The sequence below is a fragment of the Saccopteryx leptura genome, chromosome 4, assembly GCF_036850995.1.
Source record: "Saccopteryx leptura isolate mSacLep1 chromosome 4, mSacLep1_pri_phased_curated, whole genome shotgun sequence".
Classification (NCBI taxonomy): domain Eukaryota; kingdom Metazoa; phylum Chordata; class Mammalia; order Chiroptera; family Emballonuridae; genus Saccopteryx; species Saccopteryx leptura.
In genome coordinates, this window is record NC_089506.1 from 217,093,778 (window position 1) to 217,117,966 (window position 24,189).

Consider the following 24,189-nt stretch of genomic DNA (forward strand, 5'->3'; position numbering starts at 1 on the left):
TGTAGGGACAGCCGGCTAAGGGGGGCGGGGCCCCAAAGGAAACAGCCCCGCCCCTCTCTCCTTACAGCCACGGACAGGAAGATCGGCAACCACGGAGCCAGAGTGCGCACGCGCCTCGCCACGCGGACCGGGGATGGGAGGTGGGGAGGTGGGCAAGGCTTGGAGTGGGTGGAGCCCAGCGCGCTTTCCGACAACTGGCGGTGGAGGGGCCTGCGGCGCATGCGCTCGACCCGCTTTAGAGATGAGCGGGTGCTTGTTGCTAGGGGAAGCTTTGAGGGGACACGGGTAAAAAAAGCCATGATCTGCGCCTGCGTGCAGGGTAGATGCTGGGAGGGGTAGAGAAAACCTGGTGCTGGGCGCGGAAAAGGCGGGAAAATGGGCAACTCAAGTTAGTAAGTACCCAGAGAGCCTGGGTATCGGCTCCCAAGTTCGAGGAATCTTTGCTGGGTAAACTCAATCTGCCAAATCCTTTCAGCAAACTGAGGCCTTGTACAGTTGTATGAACTACCCAATGTCATATTGCATTATGTCAAAGCATCCCCATGACCAAACCCACCTGGCTCAACTAGCTGAAATGACTGATTTTATTTCATAGGCATGTGGTGGCAGAGCTGGGATCAAAACCAGGTGTTTTTCCAAAGCCAGAGTCCAACCATGGGAATACCTGCAGTAGCACATGCACCATAACAACCTGTATCCCAAACTAAGTGTCCACAAGGAAAAGTCCCCCAAACCTCCCGAGCCAGACTACTCTAACATTCCCACCTCAATCCAGTTCCCAATAAACACACTGGGCAGCACTGAGCAAAAACTCCGTTTATTTTCCCCACACACATTCTAGCTCTCCACTTTCTGAAACATCTCTTCCAACTCAGAATCAAGGCCCAAGAAGCTGATTCACACCTGCAGCAAAAGAGAAAAGACCAGGCAGGTGAGAGAGCCCTTGGGGAAAGCTCTGGAATGGCTGCAGAAATTGAGGAAAGGACAAAGGAATTGACAACTAGAGATAGATACAGGCACTCATCCAATTGGGATGGCTTCAAGACGTCATGATCTGCCTGGGGCCAGAAAGTATTCCTTTCCCAGTCTGCTCAGATCTAAGGAAGGCTTGGTCTCTCTCTCTTCCACTCAGCACCAGTAGTCCCCATGGCCTGCAGTGTCAAGTCCCAGCATCTTAGCCTGGCATCATGGTACCTCATTTCCTGTCAGGCCTAGCCCTAAGCAAAGCTGGTCTTGAATATCCAGTTCCTCTGGCCCTTCCCTTAGCCGGAGCTGTTTCTACTACTCCCACGGTTATGTCCTAGGGCCCTGGTTGGCAAATTGCAGCTCGCATGTGCTCTTCGGCCCCTTGAGTGTGTTGTAAATTACCGAAAGCTGAAAACTGATATTAATATTTTGGGAGGAAAGGTCAGGCTTTCCTATCAGGCTTTCCCGTTCCATCCCTCCTTTAGAGAGGGGAGGGAGAAGAATGTAGAAGTTTCTGGCTTGCAAGAACTATGGGTCATTCAGTTTTAAATCTAAAATAAAGGTTAACCTAGAACAGGGGCCCCCAAACTACAGCCCACGGCGGCATGCGGCCCCCTGAGGCCATTTATCCGCCCCCAGTGCACTTCCGGAAGGGGCGCCTCTTTCATTGGTGGTCAGTGAGAGGAGCACATTGACCATCTCATTAGCCAAAAGCAGGCCCATAGTTCCCATTGAAATACTGGCCAGTTTGTTGATTTAAATTTACTTGTTCTTTATTTTAAATATTGTATTTGTTCCTGTTTTGTTTTTTTACTTTAAAATAAGAAATGTGCAGTGTGCATAGGGATTTGTTCATAGTTTTTTTTATAGTCCAGCCCTCCAACGGTCTGAGGGACAGTGAACTGGCCCCCTGTGTAAAAAGTTTGGGGACCCCTGACCTAGAAACTTCCCTTTCAATAGGAGGCAGAATTTACATACCACCTTGCATTGACTGTAGTTCTTCCCCCTTCCTGGAATCTTGAGAGTAAAATACCTCTAGGCTAGTGAGGGAAGAGGAACCCTGAAAGATTTATAAATGTCTTTGATTGTGTTACCTTGAGAGTCTTAATGTTTCTGTGTATCCCCTAAACAAATGTTGCCAGCCTATACCACGATGTCATGCTCTGCCTCACCCATGTGTGATCAAGGGTATATAAGCAGCCCCTGAACTACTTTTGGGACTGCCCGATTTGGGCCTGCAGATGCCCCGTGTCAGCCATATACGGCCGGCATATTTAATAAATCTCCTCCTCTAATAAAGCTCTTCAAAATTTATCTGGACTGGGTGTCTCTACGTGGACTCGATGAAATGAGGTAAGTGCCTTTCAGAATCTGGGGTGCGGTACTTTATAACAAGTGTGGCTCTTTCACAGAATACCACCTGCAGGCGCAACCTCGATAAGGAATGTACCTACCTATATAGTTTAAGTTTAAAAAAATTGGCTGTCAAAAGAAATTTCAGTCGTTGTACTGTTGATATTTGGCTCTGTTGACTAATGAGTTTGCCGACTACTATCCTAGGGCACAGCAGCCAGCTGAAGCCGAGAACAATGTAAGAGCTGGCTGTCCAATACATGAATCTCAAATTGGATGAGACCTACCTGACAGGGTCAGAAGATTTTGCATAGATATTTTGTTTTCCTTAATCAGCTGACATACAAACTAGTTAGCCAATATGTTTCCCACCTCCTGCTACCTTTGTGAGCCCATGTCCCTCCAAAGATTCCGTTTCTAAAGGTAATGATGGCTAACGGAAAAGAGAAAGTTCATGTAAAGTGCTTGGACACAAAGTATGTGCCTAGTAACAGGAATCATCTATCAATTCTTTTGAGCTGTTCAAGATGAATTTTACAAAATTTGAGTCATAAAAGTGGGTATCAGAATTTCAGGACAAAAGCAAAACAAACATAGCCGGGCCTGTGGCGGAACATTGGATAAAGCCTTGACCTGGAACGCTGAGGTCGCTGGTTTGAAACCTCTGGCTTGCCTGGGCAAGGCACATATGGGAGTTGATGCTTCCTGCTCCTTCCCCCTTCTCTCTCTCTCTCTTTTTCTCTCTCCCCACTCTCAAAAATTAATAAATATTTTTAATTAAAAAAAAAAGGCAAGACAAACAAAATTCATGTCCAGGACACATCATCAAATTCAAACCTCTTAATCCCCCATTGCTACCAAAGATCTTCTTGGATGTGAACTAGAGCTATTTTAAAATCAGAATGTTAACTGAAAAAAGTCAGTCATAAAAGAATATAGATGACTCCATCTATATAAAGTTCAAAAAGCAAGTAAAATCAAATTGCATTGTTTAGGAATGACTGTGACAAGGCCCACCCGCACCCCATCCCCAGTTCCCACAGGATGAGACAAAGAACCTTACCTGAGAACAAGACAAGAAGTAGGCCAGTACCCTCAGAGCCGGGTTCTAGACCAGTAGGACTCCCGGCGTGGGTGAAAGCACACAGCAGTACAAAAACAGAGAAGGCCACAGAAGAGAAGCAGGAAGGTGCCCAACACCAGCAGCCTGGAGCCACACAGAGCCAGCTCCTCCTGGGGGTGGACACAGGGAGGGAAGGAGGAATGAATGAGACAGATGGCGGATGGAGACTCTTCCCTTAGGAAGACATCTTACCCCAGCCCAAAGCTAAGGTCTCCATGGGGAGAAGAGCTCTCTGCACATTCAAGGAGCAACTAAAGAGGAAGTATAAGTTATGTCTGTACAAGCTCACTGTCTCCATAGCTGACATACTGCCTTCTTGCCCAACCATCGAATTTCCTAATAATGATTCTATGAGAGTTCAACTATCTTCCATATTTCCAGGTCTGGAAACCAAGATCTCTGATTCCAAGCTCCCAGGGGATGCTCCTAACCGGAGTCACTGCAAATGTGAGGAAAGACCACGCCTCCCAGCTGGTCTCTCCTCCACTTTGCCAGGCTCTCCCACCCGGCAACAGCGGCCCCCTGGCCTGCAGCATGTTAGCCCAGCCCCGTGATGCCTCATGACCGGGCCCTGCCTCTCTCCTGCCTCTCCCTAAGTCATTTCTAAACCCCTCATCCCGGAGTGTCCCCAAAGGCTGAACACTTTTCCATCTCTAGGCCTGTGCTCATGCTGATCTCTTTTGCCTGCAATGTATTTCCTTTCTCTTGAACCCTCTCTAGTGCATCCTCTTCCCAAATCCCCCTCAGTCTTCAGGGATCACCCTGACGGCAGTACAAGCCTGGGACCCAGAGTCCGCAAACCTAATCCCCGGTCTGCCACTTGAGTAATTCTGTGACCTTAGGCGATACACTCCTTCTCTTTGAACCTGTTTTCTCATCTGCAAAATGGGATAATAACAGCTACCCCAAAAGGCTATTTTAAGATCAAATGAGATAATGAATCTGAAAGCATTATGTACATTATAAACTACTGTACACAATTCCTTTTCTTAAATGATACCATCTCTACCATCTCTGTGAAACACTCTCCATAAATGTTCAAGTTAGAGTTAATTGCTCCTTACTTTGCGTTTGAATAACATTTTGCTCTGATCCCTATGCTACCAATTAGCTTACTCTGCCTCTTAGCCTAGCTTCTGAATTCCTTTGAGGCAGAGGTCATATTTTATTGTATTTAAAGACAATAGTTAATAGTAATAGCTGTCATTTATCAAATCTCTATTATGTGCCAGGCATTGTAGTGGGTCCTTTACATTCACTCACACTTATTTATTGAAATTAGGAGGTAGTATCATGTTTTCCATTTTGCAGATGAGGCAGCTGAGGCTCAGAGAGACTCAGGTACTTGTTCAAGGTCACACAGCCTCCCAGGCAGAATTACAAAGCCTACATTTTATCTACTAGGCAAAATTGCCTTCAAGAAACAGCATGCAGCCTGACTAGGCGGTGGCACAGTGGATAGAGCGTTGGACTGGGAAGTGGAAGACCCAGGTTCAAAGCCCTGAGATCGCCAGCTTGAGCGTTGGCTCATCTGATTTGAGCAAAGCTCACCAGCTTGAACCCAGGGTCACTGGCTTGAGCAAGGGGTCACTTGGTCTGCTGTAGCCCCCAGGCCAAGGCACATATGAGAAAGCAATCAATGAACAACTAAGGTGCCACAACAAAGAATTGATGCTTCTCTCCCCTTCCTGTCTGTCTGTCCCTGTCTGTCCCTATCTGTCCCTCTTTCTGTCTGTCTTTTTCACAAAACAAAAGAGAGAGAGAGAGAAAGAAACAGCATGCAGCATGGCAATCAATGGAACTCTGATCACCTGCAGCTCTTACCAATGTGAGCAGCTTGGTGAGTGCAAGGCCTTCCTGGCTCCAGACCCTGACACAATCCTCGGCCATCCTAGGGCTCAGGGTGGCATTTCCTGCTCCGTCCTCCGAGCAGGATACAGGCGGCTGGCTGGAGGGCAGGAGAGCTGGAGCAGCGCTAAAATACAGGCAGACACCGGGTGTCCTCTCTGCGGTCACCCTGGCTGTAATGAGGACAAGCTCTTCTGCAGAAGACCCTACAGGAGACACAAGAGAGGAGATGGGAGAAAATGAAGGGTCGGATGGAAGCCATCCACTTCCAGACTTCTATTCATTTCTAAGACTTCTTAACAGTACCAGGTGTTTTAGCACTGATTCTATTCAATAAAATACTCTATAGACCAGGGGTCAGGAACCTATGGCTCGTGAGCCAGATGTGGCTCTTTTGATGGCTGCATATGGCTCGCAGACAAATCTTTAATAATAATAAAAAAATGTTAAAAATATAAAACATTCTCATGTATTACAATCCATTCATTTCCTATCGCTCATGTTCACGGTTGCGGTGGCTGGAGCCAATCACAGCTGTCCTCTGGGACAACACCAAATTTTTATTGGATAATGCATAACGTACAGGGGTTGTTGTATGACTCTCATGGAATTACATTTTAAAATGTGTGGCGTTCATGACTCTCTCAGCCAAAAAGGTTCCCAACCTCTGCTATAGACCATCATTTCATCACTGAAAAATGAAAATAACTGCATGCCAATATAATAGGTGAATTTAAATTAGCTCACAACCAACAAAACAAACAGACCAATACTGTCACAAGGTTGCAGTGGAACTGGGATACACATTGTCAATGTCAGTTTGTACACTACTTCGTCCTTTTTCAAGAAAGCAGTTTTCCACTAGATGCCAAAATCCATGAAAAGGTTCACCTCTCATTTTGAATTAGTGGGAAAACACTGGCCTAGTCAGTCAATACCCTTGGGACAATTTCCATTTGGGAAATAAAAGTTCACCTCTTATCTCACACTATAAAATAAAGTCCAGATGTGTTAATTACCTATACAAACAAACTAAAATAAAACAAAAACCTAAACACCTATTAAAAACAAATACAGTACGTAGCAGAGCAGCTCCCTCGCTGTGATCTATTGAAAGTCAGCCCTCGCAACAAGGGTTTTAAAAAAAAAAAGACAAAAAGAAAAATAAAAAGAAATAAATTTTAAAAACAAATACAGAAGAATATTTCCTAATTTTAAAGTTAGCAAACCCTTCCTAAAAAAGACAAAATCAAAGACTTCTATACAATGAAAGATAAGTTAAAAAAAAACCACGTTGGCCCTGGCTGGTTAGCTCAGTGGATAGAACATTGGCCTGGCATATGGATGTCCTGGGTTCGATCTCCGGTCAGGGCACACAAGAGAAGCGACCATCTGCTTCTCTCCTCCTCTCTCTCCCCCTTCTCTCCCTCTTCCTCTCTTGCAGCCAGTGGCTCAACTGGTTCGAGCATAAGCCCTCGGTGCTGAGGATAGCTTAGTTGATTCAAGCACTGGCCCCAGAAGGGGGTTGCTAGGTGGATCCCAGTTGGGGTGCACGTGGGAGTCTATCTCACTATCTCTCCTCCTCTCACTTAAAACAAACAAACTTACTTTAAAAACCAGTAACAGACTGGTTGAAAATATCTATAATAGATTTAATTGGCAGAATGGTTTATTATTTAGAATGTATAAAGACCTAAAATTCAAGACAATGAAAGACAAAGAAAAATAAGCAAAGAATATAATGCTCAACCTCACTAGCAACCCAGAGAAAGTAAATTAAAATAATCAGATAATTCCTTTGCCCATTAAACTGGTAAAAATTAAAAAGTGTTAGTAACAAGAGTTGTTGAAGATGTGAGGAAGTGGGCACTCTCAATTGGTGACTTTTTTATTTTTTTACAGAGACAGAGAGTCAGAGAGAGGGATAGACAGGGACAGATAGGAACGGAGATGAGAAGCATCAATCATTAGTTTTTCGTTGCGCATTGCGACACCTTAGTTGTTCATTGATTGCTTTTTTTTTTTTTAATATTTACTGATTTGATTTTTTTTATTTATTCGTTTTTATTAGAGAGAGAGTAGAGAGAGAGAGAGAGGAAAGAGATAGAGAGAACATAGGGAATAGCAGGAAGCATCAACTCCCATATGTGCCTTGACCAGGCAAGCCCAGGGTTTTGAACCAGCAACCTCAGCATTCCAGGTCAATGCTTTACCCAGTGCACCACCACAGGTCAGGCTGATTGCTTTCTTATATGTGCCTTGTCTGCGGGCCTTCAGCAGATGGAGTAACCCCTTGCTCGAGCCAGCGATTTTGGGTCCAATCTGGTGAGCTTTTGCTCAAACCAGATGAGCCCGTGCTTAAACTGGCGACCTCGGAGTCTTGAACCTGGGTCCTTGGCATCCCAGTCCGACGCTCTATCCACTGCGCCGCCGCCTAGTCAGGCTTGCTGACAGCCTACAATTTGGCTGTATCTGTCGCAATTTTAAATGGGTACAGAGAGGGACTAAGAAGATGCCCACCAAACTCTCAACACTGCATGGGAAGTAGGAAGACTTTTATATCTGCTTTATATACTTCTGTGTGGTCTGAAACTACAATAAAATGAATTTGTCTATTAAAAAAAAGAGTATTCAAGGTAAAATACAAACTGGGAAGTGGGGTCCATATCCTTTGACCACTTGTAGAAACTAATCCTAAGAAAATATTCAAAAGAAAAATGCAAAGTATGCCAAAATATTTATTGTGACTCCACACAAAATACAAAAAAAATAGGAGACAATAGAGATGTTGAAGAATAGGGAAAGCATGAACAAATCACGGCCTAACCACTCAATAAATCATTCACATCCATTAAAATAATGCTTTGGGGTTTTTTTGCACTAATACAAAACACATTGTCATACTGAAAAAAAAAAAGAGAAATACAAACCAGTATGCACATCATGATTACAACTGAGAAATGTCCATGTGGAATTCTGTAAGAGAACTCCCCTTTCTTCTCTGTTCCCCAGATCCAATCAGTCACCATGTCCTCAGACTTCTAATGTCTCCTCCAGTCACAGCACTGTCTTAGTTCAGTTTTTATCATCTTTTTTTTTTAAGATTTTATTTATTCAATTTTCAGAGAGGAGAGAGAGAGAGAGAGAAAGGGGAGGAGCAGGAAGCATCAACTCCCATATGTGCCTTGACCAGCCAAGCCCAGGGTATCGAACCGGCAACCTCAACATTTCCAGGTCGACGCTTTATCCCACTGCGCCACCACAGGTCAGGCCTTAGCCTCTTTTTATTGCAACCACTTCCCAACTAGTCTGGACACATTCCCCTGCATCTGGACACATTCCTTCTAGGCACTCAGTCTACAAGTGTTATCTTTTTATTTATTTATTTAACAAGTGTTATCTTTTTAAAAGAACAATACAAAAACAAAATCCTACTATTTTCCCGATTAAAATCTTTGAATTTGCCAAATGTACTGGATAAAGTCCAACTGCCTTGGATCGGCACAGGAGACCCTCCAGGGGATTCTGAGTGCTCCTGCAGGCCCATTACCTGCCACGCACTCAACAGTTCTTCCCTGTACCAGTCAAATGGAATCCCTGGAAGTTCCTACACATGCCAGCATGGTTCCCATATGCATTCCTTTACATATGCTCTTCCCTCTGGCTGGAAGGGCATCTCAGAGGCCCCCGCAAGCTGCAGGTCAGACACTGCATCCTTGGGAAAGCCTGTCTTCACCATCCCTGCTTGACAGACTTTTGAGTATTTCCACTGTACCCCATGCTCTACACATTGCAAGGTATTTATTTCTATTCAAATCTGTATCCTGGCTAGACCATGAGCAACTTGAAGTGAGGGTCCATATCTTCCAGATCTCTGTATTCCCCAAGGTTGGTACACAGCAGGTGCTCATTTTTAATTTTGTCCAAAATAATCTTCGATGTTATTATGTCTCTAACCATTTTTTTTTTTTAAAAAAAAGCTTCTTTGCCAAAGCAAAAATTGACAAGCTGATCCTAAAATTATATGGAAATTCAAAGGATCCAGAATATCCAAAACAATCTTTAAAAAGAAAAAAGTTGGAGGACTCATATTTTATGATTTCAAAACTTACTACAAAATTATAGCTATCAAAAAAGTAGGGAACTGCCTGACCTGTGGTGGTACAGTGGATAAAGCGTCAACCTAGAAATGCTGAGGTCGCCGGTTCGAAACCCTGGGCTTGCCTGGTCAAGGCACATATGGGAGTTGATGCTTCTAGCTCCTCCCCACCTTCTCTCTCTGTCTCTCTCTCCTCACTGTCTCCCTCTCTGTCTCTCTCTCTCTCCCCCTTTCTCTCTCCTCTCTAAAATGAATAAATAAAAAAATTTTTAAAAAAATTAAAAAAAAAAGTAGGGAACTATGCCTGACCAGGTGGTGGTGCAGTGGATAGAGCGTCAGACTGGGATGCGGAAGACCCAGGTTTGAGACCCCGAGGTTGCCAGTTTGAGCGCGGGCTCATCTGGTTTGAGCAAAAAGCTCACCAGCTTGGACCCAAGGTGGCTGGCTCGAGCAAGGGGTTACTCGGTCTGCTGAAAGCCCACGGTCAAGGCACATATGAGAAAGCAATCAATGAACAACGAAGGTGTCGCAATGCGCAACGAAAAACTAATGATTGATGCTTCTCATCTCTTCGTTCCTGTCTGTCTGTCTCTGTCTATCCCTCACTCTGACTCTCTCTCTGTCTCTGTAAAAAAAAAAAAAAAAAAGAGGAGGAACTAGCATAAGGATAGACAGCGATCAATGGAATAGAAAAGTCCAAAAATAAACTCATATGTCTATGGTCAACTGATTTTTAATAAAGGTGCCAAGGCTTTCAATGGGGAAAGAATGGTCTTTTCCACAAAACATGATGGTACAACTGAATAGCCACCTGCAAAAGAATGAAGCTGGATCTCATCCTCACACCATACACAAAAATTAACTCAAAGTAGATCATAGATCTACATGCAAGAGCTAAAGCTGTAAAATTCTTAGAAGAAAATACAGAAGTAGGCCCTGGCTGGTTGGCTCAGTGGTAGAGCATCGGGCTGGCGTACAGGAGTCCTGGGTTTGATTCCCGGCCAGGGCACACAGGAGAAGCGCCTATCTGCTTCTCCAGCCTTTCCCCCTCTCCTTCCTCTCTGTCTCTCTCTTCTCCTCCCGCAGCCAAGGCTCCATTGGAGCAGGGTTGGTCTGGGCGCTGAGGATGGCTCTATGGCCTCTGCCTCAGGCGCTAGAATGGCTCTGGTTGCAACAGAGCAGTGCCCCAGATGGGCGGAGCATCGCCCCCTGGTGGGCGTGCCGGGTGGATCCCGGTCGGGCGCATGCGGGAGTCTGTCTGACTGCCTCCCCGTTTCCAATTTCAGAAAAATACAAAAAAAAGAGAGAAAATACAGAAGTAAATCTTAGCAAACTCAGGTTAGGCAAAGTCTTCTTAGATATACTAAAATCACAAGCAACAATAGGAAAAAAATAGATAAGCTAGACTTCACCTAAATCAAAAATGTTTGTGCTTCAAATCAGACCATCAACAAAGTAAAAAGAATCCAGATAATAGGAGAGAATATTTGAAAATCATACATCAGATAAGAGAGACTTGTATCTAGAAGATATAAAGAACTCTTACATCTGAATAATTTTTTTTTTTTTAGAGACAGAGAGTCAGAGAAAGGGATTGATAGGGACAGATAGGAACAGAGAGAGATGAGAAGCATCAATCATCAGTTTTTCATTGCGACACCTTAGTTGTTCATTGATTGCTTTCTCATATGTGCCTTGACCGTGGGCCTTCAGCAGACCAAGTAACCCCTTGTTCGAGCCAGTGACCTTGGGTCCAAGCTGGTGAGCTTTGCTCAAACCAGATGAGCCCGCACTCAAGCTGGTGACCTCGGGGTCTCAAACCTGGGTCCTCCGCATCCCAGTCCAATGCTCTACCCACTGTGCCACCGCCTGGTCAGGCTCTGAATACTGTTTTAAAGTTTATTTTTAGAGAGAAAGAGAGAGAGAGGAGAGAAGCAGGAAGCATCAACTCATAGTAGATGCCTCCTGTATGTGCCTTGACCAGGCAAGGCCAGGGTTTTGAACTGGAGACCTCAGAGTTCCAGGTCGACACTTTATCTACTGCCCCACCACAGGTCAGGCACAACTGAATGATTAAAAGACAAATTACCCAATTTTAAAAATGGGCAAAGACTCTGAATATACATTTCTCCAAAAATATGCAAATGGACAATAAGCATGTGAAAAATATCCTTAATATCCTTAGCCACCAAGAAAATGCAAATCAGAATCACAATCACAGTGAGACACCACTTCACACTGACTAGGAAGGCTATAAACAAAAAGACAGGTAACAGCAAGTGTTGGGGAAGATGTGGAGAAATTGGAACTCTCATACACTGCTGGCTGGAATATAAATTGGTATAGCCCCTTTGAAAACAGTCTGGCAGTACCTCAAAAGATTAACCCTTTGAGTAATACAAACATTCTTGTACGTCCTCATGCTTCCTGACTATCCTGAGTACACTGATTTATTTTGAAAATGTGTAAGGCAACATTAAAAAAAGGCAAATGTACTGGCCGGTTGGCTCAGCAGTAGAGCGTCGGCCTAGCGTGCGGGGGACCCGGGTTCGATTCCCGGCCAGGGCACATAGGAGAAGCGCCCATTTGCTTCTCCACCCCCCTCCTTCCTCTCTGTCTCTCTCTTCCCCTCCCGCAGCCAAGGCTCATTTGGAGCAAAGATGGCCCGGGCGCTGGGGATGGCTCCTTGGCCTCTGCCCCAGGCGCTAGAGTGGCTCTGGTAGCAGCAGAGCGACGCCCCGGAGGGGCAGAGCATTGCCCCCTGGTGGGCGTGCCAGGTGGATCCCGGTTGGGCGCATGCGGGAGTCTGTCTGACTGTCTCTCCCCATTTCCAGCTTCAGAAAAATACAAAAAAAAAAAAAAAGGTAAATGTATGTTCTTCTTGTTTCCATAGATTGGTTATCAAACAAAAATGATTTTAAGTTAATAAAACTGTAACTAATTTCATTTCTTGAAAAGGGGGTCAGCGAGCATAAAAAAACTCAGCACTCAGAGGCTTAAACATAGAATTACCATTTGACCCAGCAATTCCGCTCCTAGTTTAATACCCAAAAGAAGATCACACGGAAACTTGTACATGAGTGTTCCCAGCAGCATCATTCATAATAGCCAAAAGATGAAACAATCCAAATGTCAATTAAATGGTAAATGGACAAATAAAATGTGGAATAGTCATACTATTAAGCAAAGAAATGAAGTACTAGTATGTGCCTCAACATAGATCGGGGGTTGGAAACCTATGGCTCACGAGCCAGATGTGGCTCTTTTGATGGCTGCATCTGGCTCGCAGACAAATCTTTAATAAAAAAATAATAACGTTAAAAATATAAAACATTCTCATGTATTCCAATCTATTCATTTCCTACCGCTCATGTTCATGGTTGTGGGTGGCTGGAGCCAATCACAGCTGTCCTCCAGGACAATACCAAATTTTTATTGGATAATGCTTAACGAACATGGGTCGCTGTATGGCTCTCATGGGATTGCATTTTAAAATATGTGGCTTCATGGCTCTCTCAGCCAAAAAGGTTCCCGACCCCTGACATAGATGAACCTTAAAAACATTATGCAAAGTGAAAGAAGTCAGTCATTAAAGACCATATATTGGCCCTGGCCGGTGGCTCAGTGAATCGAGTATCGGCCCAGCATATGGATGTCTTAGGTTTGATTCCCAGTCAGGACACACAGGAGAAGCAATCATCTGCTTCTCCTCCCACTCACTCTCTCTCTTCTCTCCCTCTTCCCCTCCTGCAGCCAGTGGCACAAATGGTTTGAGGGAATGGTTTGAGCATGTAGCCCGGGGCACTGAGGATAACTCCCTGGAGTGCAACAGCCTCAGTTGCTAAAAATAGCTCAGTACTCAAGCATTAGCCCAAAATGAGGTTGCCCGGTAGATCCCAGGCAGGGCACATGTGGGAGTCTGCCTCACTATATCCCTTCCTCTCACCTAAAAACAAAAACAAAAAACAGACCATATATTAGGTGAAATGTGCAGAATAAGCAAAGCTACAGAAATAGGAAGTAGATTAGTAGTGCCTAGAGCTGGGAGGTTAGGAGAAAAAGGAGAGTGATTGCTAAAGGGTAATGGATTTCTTTGTCTAGTAATGAAAATGTTCTAAAATTGATTCTGATAATGGCTACACACTTTTGTGAGTATATGAAAAGCCATTTAAGTGTACATTTTAAGTGGGTGAATTTTATGGCACATGAATCGTATTTCAATAACACTGCTATACATCAGACACATTCCTTTATTCTTGCTCTTTGATCACACCTGTACACCTAGACATACAAAGACCTACCCCCTATACACAATCACATATGTGATTCATAGGAGAATCTTAGAATGATAGTGTTGAAAAGGACCTCAGAAGTCAGGGAATTCCACAATTCTCTCCTCCCTCTTCATCTCCCAATTTTTTAGATAAGGAACCTGAGGCCAGATCTCAAACAGGAATTGATGGAGCCCACTGACTCTTTCTCACTCATCATCTTCCCAGATTTTAAGTGCTTTGGAACCGATGATGTCTAATTTTTTCTGTATCCACCATAGCTCGTAGAGCTGGGCTCAGCATACAGCAGGTACTAAAGAAATTAGTTTAACTGGACAAAACATGCTTCTTAGATATCCCTGAAGCAAAATGTACCTTTTTGAGGAGAAGGCTATAGGAATGAAAAAGGATGATAAAGAGCATTAGGTCAAATCTGGCCCATTTCTTCACACCTCCAAGGATGTAATCAAAGAACCCCAGAGCCAGAAGGGGAGAAAGAAAACATTTATAGAGAAGCTACACAGTGGGCATTGTTTTCATCGTAAGGACTTAAGGCCTGGGGATGTGCTTAAGATCACTGGGTTGGTGAGGTTAAGGGCAGGGCCCACCCCTGAATGTTCTGATGTCCAACCCCACAGTCCTCTTTGATCTCACCTTTCAATCCCATCTGACTACCTGGAACCTTGGCTTGGAATGTCTGGGTCTTGTTCCTGTCTGGACCATCTCCAAAGTTCAAGGTGGTCAGCAAGCCCACAACACGGGACCCGTGCCACTTCCCTGTGACTGTCTCAGTCACAGGGCACAGGTTCAGCTGGCCAAAAGATCTCAAGAAGGAGACCCAGTCCTGTGTGCAAAAGGAAGGTGGGAGAGGGGTGAGCGACTAGCAGCAAGAGCAGGCCAACCGGGGACAGATGAGCAGGAGGGCACTCACCTGAGGGACATCAGGGCTGCGCAGGCCAGTCCTGTGAGTGAGGAGGAAGCCACCAAGGCCCAGGCCAGAAAGGCCAAGAAGCAGCAGGATCAGAGTGGCACAAACCAGAGGTGGATGGTGGGCCAGGCAGAGATACAAGTTGTGCCCTGCCTGGCAGCTGCCCATGGGGAGCAGAGGGGTCTGGGCCCTCACGGAGAACCTGCAGGAGGACAGGAAGGGAGAACTGGCCACGAGCCTGCCAGTGAGAAGGCACTTACCCATTTTACTCAAAGGGAAGCTAACGCACCAAGAAGACAAGTGACTTGCTCTTGCCCAGGGCCACACAGACAGTGGCAGAGCCAGGACAAGAACCCAGGGCACTAGACTCCCCAAGTGTTCACCTCCCTGCACCACTCAATAAATGTTTGCTGCATTTCATCTCTGGAGCAATCAAGGCAGACGCTGAGCAGGGCATGCTGTACTAGAAAAAAAGGAACCGGAAAAGAATTCTTAAAGGTAAAAATTCAGGAAACAGCTGTTCTAGGGCTAGGGTCTGGCTGCTGAGCAGTTCCAGCCGATAGCCCAAGGGAAGTGTCTGATGAAACTGCTCAATTTCAATACTCCCCTGCCATTCATTGGCTATGTGAGAAAAATCAAACTACACGCGAGTTTAAGAATCAGTGAAATCGGAGTTCTACTGCACGTTAAAGGACTAACTGTGGCAGATAAAGCAGTTTGCATAATACTTGGCCATGCAAGAACTCAACAAATGTTCATTTCTGTTCTATTTTTTCGGTGTCGTACTGATCTTCAAAGCCAGGCGAAGCAAGGCAAAAAAACTATGGGGAAAACTGAGGTTCGTGGACTTGAACACAGGCAAGGTCTGAACCCCGTCTTCTGCTTTCAAGTGGATGCTCTTTCCCAGGTGAAAAGCGACAGTCTGATGAAAAGGAACATCTGGAAAGGGGATGGGGGGAGGAGCAGAGCGCCAGGAAAATGCAGGTGGTACAAATGCCCAGCCCCTGCTCTGCCTCTCGTCCCGGCACATTTGGAAACGGGGCGGGGGGGAGGGGAGCAGAAAGGGAGAGCTCAGCGCCCGGTGATCCGCGGCTGGTGGTGCCCCTGGGCCGCTCCTTTCCCCAGCCCCCTCCCCTGCAGTAACTCTACACACGCATCCCTTCCCAGTCTAACAGCATTGGGTCCGCCCGCTGCTCGCTCTCACCGCTCCGAGCCCGCGGAGGCCGGGGCCCCCCGCGACGTCACGCGTGGAGCCGTGAAGGGGCGGGGTCCATGCTCCCCCAACACCCGCGGCGGGGACGCGCCTGCGCAGTGCCCACACGGGGGCCGCCCTGCTTCAATCCCGATTGGGAGTGTACCAAGAGGAAATCCAGTGAAGGGGCCAAACGGGAAGAAGTAACTCCGCGCAGAGTAAGCAAAGGGAGAGAAGCGAGGGAACTGACCCCAGAGACGCTGTGGGAACTCTAAGCTCTCCCTCCGCGGAGCGCGGGAGGATACTGGAACGTGATTCTTGCCGCACGCGTTTCCTGTGGCTCGGCTCCCACCCGCGCCGATAGCCCAGCCCAGCCGCGCCCAGGTTCCGGGTGAGGACTTGGGTGAGGCTTCAAGTCCCAGGATTCTGGCTTTCCCGGCGGCTAGGTTCCGTTCTTGTCTGCTTCTTAACAATCAAATCAAACATCTTTCACGTCAGGTCTGGCCCCTCCCTGGCTTTTAGCGACTTTTTAAAGAATAGGATCCTACAAGCTTGCAAGGCTGCTCGATAGATAGATAGCCATCTTATATCACGGCTGCCCACATTTTAGATATGAGAAGACCGAGGTCCATTTTACCTGAGACAACAGGGCACGTAGAGCCAGGAACCAACCTGGATTCAAACCCGGACTCTCTTCGTGCGCCTGCATAAGCCGTGACTGGCTTTTCTGGGGAATGAGCTGAGTCCGCTGTGAAAGAGAAACATCGTGTACAACTTGGATGGGAAGCTTGGACAAAGTGTGGGGAAACAGCCCCCGTGCTCACCGAGCACACAACCAGCACTGGCCAAATCCTGCTGGAACAGAATCTGAGTATTAATCTCGACTGAGGCATCCTTACTGGGGAGACCATGTTATTTCTGTACCACCACTTCCAAAAGTCTGTAGCACAAAATCCTCTTATATTTGATCAAATGATATTTGACAAGGGTGCCAAGACCACTCAATGAGGAAAAAATAGTCTTAGTCAACAAATGGTGCTGGGGAAACTGGATGTCCACATACAAAAGAATGAAGTTAAACCCTTACCCTTACCTTTACACCATATGCAAAAGTTAATTTAAAAATGCATGGGAGGGCCCTGGCCAGTTGGCTCAGTGGTAAAGCGCCACCCAGGTGTGGATGTCCCAGGTTCAATTTCCCATCAAGGAACACAGGAAAAGCAACTATCTGCTTCTCCACCCATCCGCTTCCCCTTTCTCTCTCTCCCTCTCTCTCTCTCTATTTCTCTCTCCCCCTCCCACAGTCATGGCTATATTGATTCCATCGCATTGGCTCTGAGGATGGCTGGGTGGAGCATGACTCCAGATGAGCAGAGCATTGGCCCCAAACAGGGTTGCAAGGTGGATCCCGGTCAGGGCGCATGCGGGAGTCTGTCTATTTCTCTAAAAGCTGAAACTATAAAACTTTTAGAAAACATAGGGAGAAGTCTTTACAGAGACAGAGAAAGAGAGTCAGAGAGAGGGATAGTCAGGGACAGACAGATGAGAAACATGAATCAGTTTTTCATTGCACGTTGCAACACCTTAGTTGTTCATTGATTGCTTTCTCATATGTGCCTTGACCGTGGGGCTACAGCAGACCGAGTAACCCCTTGCTCAAGCCAATGACCTTGGGTCCAAGCTGGTGAGCTTTTGCTCAAACCAGATGAGCCGCACTCAAGCTGGCGACCTCGGGGTCTCGAACCTGGTTCCTCTGCATCCCAGTCCAACGCTCTATCCACTGTGCAACCGCCTGGTCAGGCGGGAGAAGTCTTTATGACGCTGGATTTGGCAATGATTCCTTGGATATGACACCAAAAGCACAGGCAACAAAAGAAAAAAATACGGCCCTGGCCAGTTGGCTCAATGGTAGAGCATCGGCCTGGCATGGAAGAGTTGGGTTCGATTCCTGGCCAGGGCACACAAGAGAAGTGCCCATCTGCTTCTCCATCCTTCCCCCCTCTCCTTCCTCTCTGTCTCTCTCTTCCCCTCCTGCAGCCAAGGCTCCATTGGAGCAAAGTTGGCCGGGCGCTGAGGATGGCTCTTTGGCCCCTGCCTCAGGCACTAGAATGGCTCTGGTTGCAACAGAGCAACACCCCAGTTGGGCAGAGCATCGCCCCCTGGTGGGCATGCCGGGTGGATCCCGGTCGGGCATATGCGGGAGTCTGTCTGACTGCCTTCCTGTTTCCAACTTCAGAAAAATACAAAAAAAAAAAAAGATAAATTGGACATCAAAATCTAAAACTTCTGTGCATTAAAGGACACAACAGAATGAAGAAGCAACCCATGAAATGGGAGGAAATATTTGCAAATTATATATCTGCTAAGAAGTTAATATTCTAGAGTATGTAAAGACCAGTCCTACAACAATGCAACAACACAAAGAAACGCCCAATTAAAAAGTGCACAAGGGACTTGAAAAGGAATTTCTCCCAAGAAGATACACATATTGTAGAATTGTGCACCTGAAACTTGTATAATTTTGTTAACCAATTCACTCCAATAAATTCAATAAAAAATTATTAAAAAAACAAAAAGAAGATATACAAATGACTAGCACATGAACAGATGCTCAATATCACTAATCATTAGGGAAATGCAAATCAAAACCATGAGTAGACTCTAGCTCACACCTATTAGGATGGTTATTAAGAAGAAAAAAGGAAAATCCTAAGTGTTGACAAGGCTGTGGAGAGAGTGGAATCTTTGTGCACTGTTGGTGGGAATGTAAAATGGTACAGCCACTATGGAAAACAGACTGGTATATCTTTTAAAAATTTAAAATAGAACTACCATATTATATAGCAATTCCACTCTTGGGTATTTACTCCAAAGAATTGAAAGTAGGATTTAAAAGATGTTTGTACATGCAGGATCATAGCATTATTCATAAGAACTAAGAGGTAGAGGCAACCCCAGTGTCTGTTGACAGAGGAATAAACAAAATATAGTATATATACACAATGGAATATTATTTAGCCTTAAAAAGGAAAGACATTCTGAGACATGCTATCACACGGATAAACCTTTTACAAAGTGAAATAAGCCAGCCACAAAAACACAAATTTGTATGATTCACTTGCATGAGACACCTAGAGTAGTCAAATTCATTGAGGCAGAAGGTAGAATGATGCGAATAGGAAGTTATAGTTTAATGTGTTTAGAGTTTGGGTTTTATAAAAAGAAAAGAATTCTGGGGATGGAAGGTGGGGATGGTTGCATAATAAAGTGAACACACTTAATGCTGCTGAACTATACACTTAAAAATGGTTACAATGGCAAATTTTATGTGTACTCTGCTATAATTAAAGGTATGTTTTTAGGCCCTGGCCGGTTGGCTCAGTGGTAGAGCGTCGGCCTGGCGTGCGGGGGACCCGGGTTCGATTCCCGGCCAGGGCACACAGGAGAAGCGCCCATTTGCTTCTCCACCCTCCCCCCTCCTTCCTCTCTCTCTCTCTTCCCCTCCCGCAGCCAAGGCTCCATTGGAGCAAGGATGGCCCGAACGCTGGCCCGGACGCTGGGGATGGCTCCTTGGCCTCTGCCCCAGGCGCTAGAGTGGCTCTGGTCGCGGCAGAGCGACCCCCCCCCCCCGCCCCGCGAGGGGCAGAGCATCGCCCCCTGGTGGGCAGAGCGTAGCCCCTGGTGGGCGTGCCAGGTGGATCCCGGTCGGGCGCATGCGGGAGTCTGTCTGGCTGTCTCTCCCCGTTTCCAGCTTCAGAAAAATGCAAAAAAAAAAAAAAAAAAAAGGTATGTTTTTAAAGAAACTGGAGGGAGGACAGAATTGACAGCAGTATCGTGAGTGTCGTACAAGTGCCGCTAATTGACCTCAATAAAATTCCAAGCATGGGAAATATTTTCTTCTCAAAGCAAAAATAAAAGTGTATCTGACACAGAATTTTAGAATTTAGGAATTGGAAGGCACTTAATGACTGAACAAGTTCAACAACCCTTCCCTCCTTTATTTTCCAAATGCTAAACAGATGTCTGGAGAGGTTAAGGGACTTATCCCAAGTTTCCCAACCGGTAGGATTCAGTGTCTCAATCTCAAATCCAGTCCTTTCCCACTCTGTCCTCCATCTTTAGTCCTGCCAAGAGATCTCTCTTGAAAACCTTCAAAGGTCTCTGCCATTCACTCTGTCACACCCTGCCCACTGTGAGCCAACTGGGTAAGCTGTCCCTAGTCTTGGTCTAATCTCCCAGCCAGCATCTCAGTTCCTGGGGTAGTGTGTTCTTGCAAGCCCCAAGTCTTTTTGTAGTTTCAGCATATAGTATTCACTTAATACAGGGGTAGTCAACCTTTTTATACCTACCGCCCACTTTTGTAATTCTGTTAGTAGTAAAATTTTCTAACTGCCCACTGGTTCCACAGTAATGGTGATTTATAAAGTAGGGAAGTAACTTTACCTTATAAAATTTATAAAGCAGAGTTACAGCAAGTTAAAGCATATAATAATAATTACTTACCAAGTACTTTATGTCGAATTTTCGCTAAGTTTGGCAGAATAAATCTTTATAAAACAACTTACTATAGTTAAATCTATCTTTTTATTTATACTTTGGTTGCTCTGCTACCGCCCACCATGAAAGCTGGAATGCCCACTAGTGGGTGGTAGGGACCAGATTGACTACCACTGACTTAATATATACTTGTTGATAGACTTATTCTTTTTCTTGTGTGTGTGGCAGAGACAGAAAGAGTCAGAGAGAGGGACAGACAGACAGGAAGGGAGAGAGATGAGAAACATCAATTCTTCGTTGTGGTTCCTTAGTTGTTTATTGATTGATTTCTCATATGTGCCCTGACCGGGGGGCTATAGCAGACCGAGTGACTCCTTGCTTGAGCCAGCGACCTTGGGCTCAAGCTGGTGAGCTTTGCTCAAACCAGATGAGCCCGTGCTCCATCTGGCGACCTCAGGGTCTCAAACCTGGGTCCTTCACATCCCATTTCGACGCTCTATCCACTGCGCCACCACCTGGTCAGGCTATTTATTGATTTTAGAGAGAGAAAAGTGGGGGGAGAGAGAGGAAGACAGAAACAATCTGTTTCTGTATGTGTCCTGACCAGGGATCAAACCTGCAACCTCTGTATATCAGGACGATGCTCTAACCAACCAAACTATCCCACATGGGCTCCCCCATTATTCTTGTGCTGCAGAGTAATTAGGTATATTTGGGTAGAAGTTCCTGTAAATGACTATAACTAACATCTATTTATATAGCCAGACCAAGCAATTCTATGGACCAGTAGAGGCAAACTGGTTAGAGAAAGAAACTGCATTGAGTTCTAAGCATCAGGGTAAATGGGTGTGAACAAATGTCTTATATAGCAAAAATAAAATAAAATAAACAAAGGTGTGTGTGGGGAGAGCACAAGAGGACACAAAATTGGTAGTTCATTGTAATGCTACTGCCTTATACCAACATTCTGACTTCATCTACTCATCAGGTTCTCAAGTTGGATACTACGGGGGAAACCTGGTCCTAAACAGCTTAAATAATTTAACTGAGGAAGCACAGCTAATGGGTAGCAGAAGCTGGCTTATGATTTAAGCCTGACTACAGCTTATCAAGTGAGAATCAGAAAGCCGACTGAGGGGGGAATCATTCAGTCCCCCAAAAGGAATCAGAGAGGAACTCCTTGGTCTCTCTATGGTGATAAATTCCTCTTGCTGCTCTGGCCCAGAAGGAGCTTCTCCCAGGGCTGGGTTTGATTTTTTTTCCTTTAAGATTACTGAATCTGGCCCTGGCCAGTTGGCTTGGCAGTAGAGAGTCACCCGGAGTATGGAAGTCCTGAGTTCGATTCCTGGTCAGGGCACACAGGAGAAGCACCCATCTGCTTCTCCACCCTTCCCCCTCTCCTTCCTCTCTGTCTCTCTCTTCCCCTCCCGCAGCCAAGGCTCCATTGGAGCAAAGTTGGCCCGTGTGCTGAAGACTGTTCCATGGCCTCCACCTCAGGCACTAAAATGGCTCCAGTTGCAATGGAACAACGCCCCAGATGGACAGAGCATTGTCCCCTGGTGGGCATGTCAGGTGGATCCCGGTCAGGCGCATGCTGGAGTTTGTCTCTGTGCCTCCTGCTTCTAACTTCAGAAAAATACAAAAACAAAAATAAACAAACAAAAAAAGATTATTGAATCTTGAAACTCTTTGGGCCTGACCAGGTGGTGGTATGGTAGATAGAGCGTCCGTCCGATTGGGATGCAGAGGACCCAGGTTCAAAAGCCCAAGGTTGTGGGCTCACCAGCTTGAGCATGGGCTCACCAGTAGACATGACCCCATGGTTGCTGGCTTGAGCCCATAGGTTGCTGGCTTGAGCAAGGGGTCTCTCACTCTGCTGTAGCCCCTCCCCCCATCAAGGCACATAAGAGAAAGTAATCAATGAACAACTTAGGAGTCACAAGGAAGAACTGATGATTCTCGTCTCTCTCCTTTCCTGTCTGTCTGTCCCTATCTGTCCCTCTCTCTGTCTCTCTGTCTCTGTCACACACACAAAAAAGTAATTTAAAGTTTTTAAATAATAAAAGAAGCCTCACCTGACCAGTGGTGGCACAGTGGGTAGAGTGTTGACCTGGGCTGCTGAGGTCGCCAGTTCAAACCCCCAGGCTTGCCTGGTCAAGGCACATACAAGAAGCAACTACTATACGTTGATGCTTCCTGCTCTTCCCCCACTCTCTCCTCTGTCTAAAATCAATAAACAAAATCTTTTTATAAAAATTAAGAAATAAATAAATGATAAAAGAAATCCTCAAAGGTACATACTGAGCAGGGATGAAGAAGAGCCCTACATTGTAATTTAGATGATGGACAACAAAATGTCAGATCTTTTTTAGGACCTCTGTCCTCAGTCTCTGTCTCTGTTTCTCTGTTTCTCTCTCTGTCTCTCTGTTTGCATCTGTCTCTGTTTCTTTCTCTCTCATTTATCTTTATTGTCCACCTCTTTCAAAATGAGTGGCTTGGTGAGAGAGGCATCCTGGGGTATCAGGAGTATAGTCTGCTGAGAAAGGGGACAAGACTGGGACTGGAAACCTGGAATGGGAACCTGAGCTTGTCACAGAGCAATTCCTTGACTGAGGTGGGCATGGCCCGCCAGACTGTGTCCAAAGCATCTTGATTCAGGCTGTTAAGGGAGATCCATCCAATATAGCACACGAGAGACAGTCAGAGATTCCCTATAGTGGCTATATTACAGAATGGGGTTCTGCACAAGCAGTTTCTTCTACAACAAAGCCCAGCCTGACATGAGCATAGGAAGACTGTTTGGACTCCAAGGGCCAGCACTGGCCAGGGGAGTCTGGGATACTAAAGGATTAGGGGTAGCTCCAGTCCTAGGGAAACTATTTCATCATGCAGGGAAACTGCAGAAGAAATCTTGGCCCACAGAGCAGAGGAAAGGGGAAAGGTCGGGGTTCAGCAGGCATAAGGATTCAAAGGAATCATCTCAGGCTATGGAAGGAGGGCAAAGTTCCCTGGGCTTTTTGGAGAATAGAGTACAGGCCATATTCTATGAGAAGTGGCAGGGATGAAAAAGGGGAAATGATCTGATGAGGTATAAACTCCATCACTTAGCCTAAACCCTGCTGTTCTCTCCCATCTTCACAGGCAAGGCAGCCATCATTGACTTGGGGCCTCCACTCCTGTGATTCCAGGGCTAGAGGACCCTGAAAGATATTCTAGCCAACACCCTGGGTAATGCTAGAAACCTTATGTATCTAGGCTCAAGCCACATACTCTCAGAACTTGTAAAGAGACCTTGGACCTGGTATTCAAAGTCTTTACATTTTCCCATCAGGAGAAGCAGACCTGAAAGAATTTTCCCCATGCCCTTCTCTGCCTGGCCCAAGTCCCAGCTCCCAGTAAGAAGCCCGTACCCGAGACAGCTCCAGTCACTGCTCCTGCACAGCCAACTTCGAGTCAGGAGGCTGCCCAGTGCTGAGATGCCCAGGAAGTCCCCCGGATTTCTCTGTGGTCAGGCTAGCTTCGTTAAAATAAACTTTGTTCCCTGAGGGTTTGTTCCTGAAGGTGTTATGGTGCACTTATCACAGTTCCTATGGCTACAGTCTCGCAGTGAGCAGGAAATGAGTACACATCAGCATCTTCCCGTAAAATAGGAATTTGACCTCACAGACAAACATGCAACAGGCAACCTTGCAAATGGCACGGCATGGATAGAGTTCAGAGAGTTCTGAATGACCTCAGTAGCAAAGGACATTAAATAAAACAATCTTTGCTTCAGCTTAGCTAATTAATAGCTGTTAACCATTCATAACAGTATTAATCTTTACATCTAATAAAGAGAAGGTTGCAAACTGGCAGCTCTCAGGTCAAAGAAAACCCATGGACCTGTTTTATATGATTTCAGAGTGCTTAAAA

At 45.8% G+C, this 24,189-nt stretch overlaps 1 protein-coding gene across 8 annotated transcripts; it reads right to left on the reverse strand.

Moving 5' to 3' along the window:
• Positions 1-797: 797 nt before the first annotated feature.
• On the reverse strand, positions 798-23,817 carry TMEM219 (transmembrane protein 219). Of its 8 annotated transcripts, XM_066383230.1 has the most exons (7): positions 22,353-22,370; positions 16,418-16,528; positions 14,592-14,790; positions 14,315-14,504; positions 5,267-5,496; positions 3,383-3,552; positions 798-903 (listed from the first exon to the last, which is right to left on the reverse strand). In XM_066383230.1, exons 3-6 carry the CDS (start codon positions 14,754-14,756, stop codon positions 3,415-3,417), a joined length of 723 nt encoding a protein of 240 aa, XP_066239327.1. In that variant the 5' UTR covers positions 14,757-14,790; positions 16,418-16,528; positions 22,353-22,370; the 3' UTR covers positions 798-903; positions 3,383-3,414. The 8 variants fall into 8 exon arrangements, with proteins under 8 accessions (XP_066239327.1, XP_066239325.1, XP_066239329.1 ...); XM_066383228.1 differs by lacking the exons at positions 16,418-16,528; positions 22,353-22,370 and adding an exon at positions 23,688-23,817; XM_066383232.1 differs by lacking the exon at positions 16,418-16,528 and having other exon boundaries at positions 22,353-22,377.
• Positions 23,818-24,189: the final 372 nt, after the last annotated feature.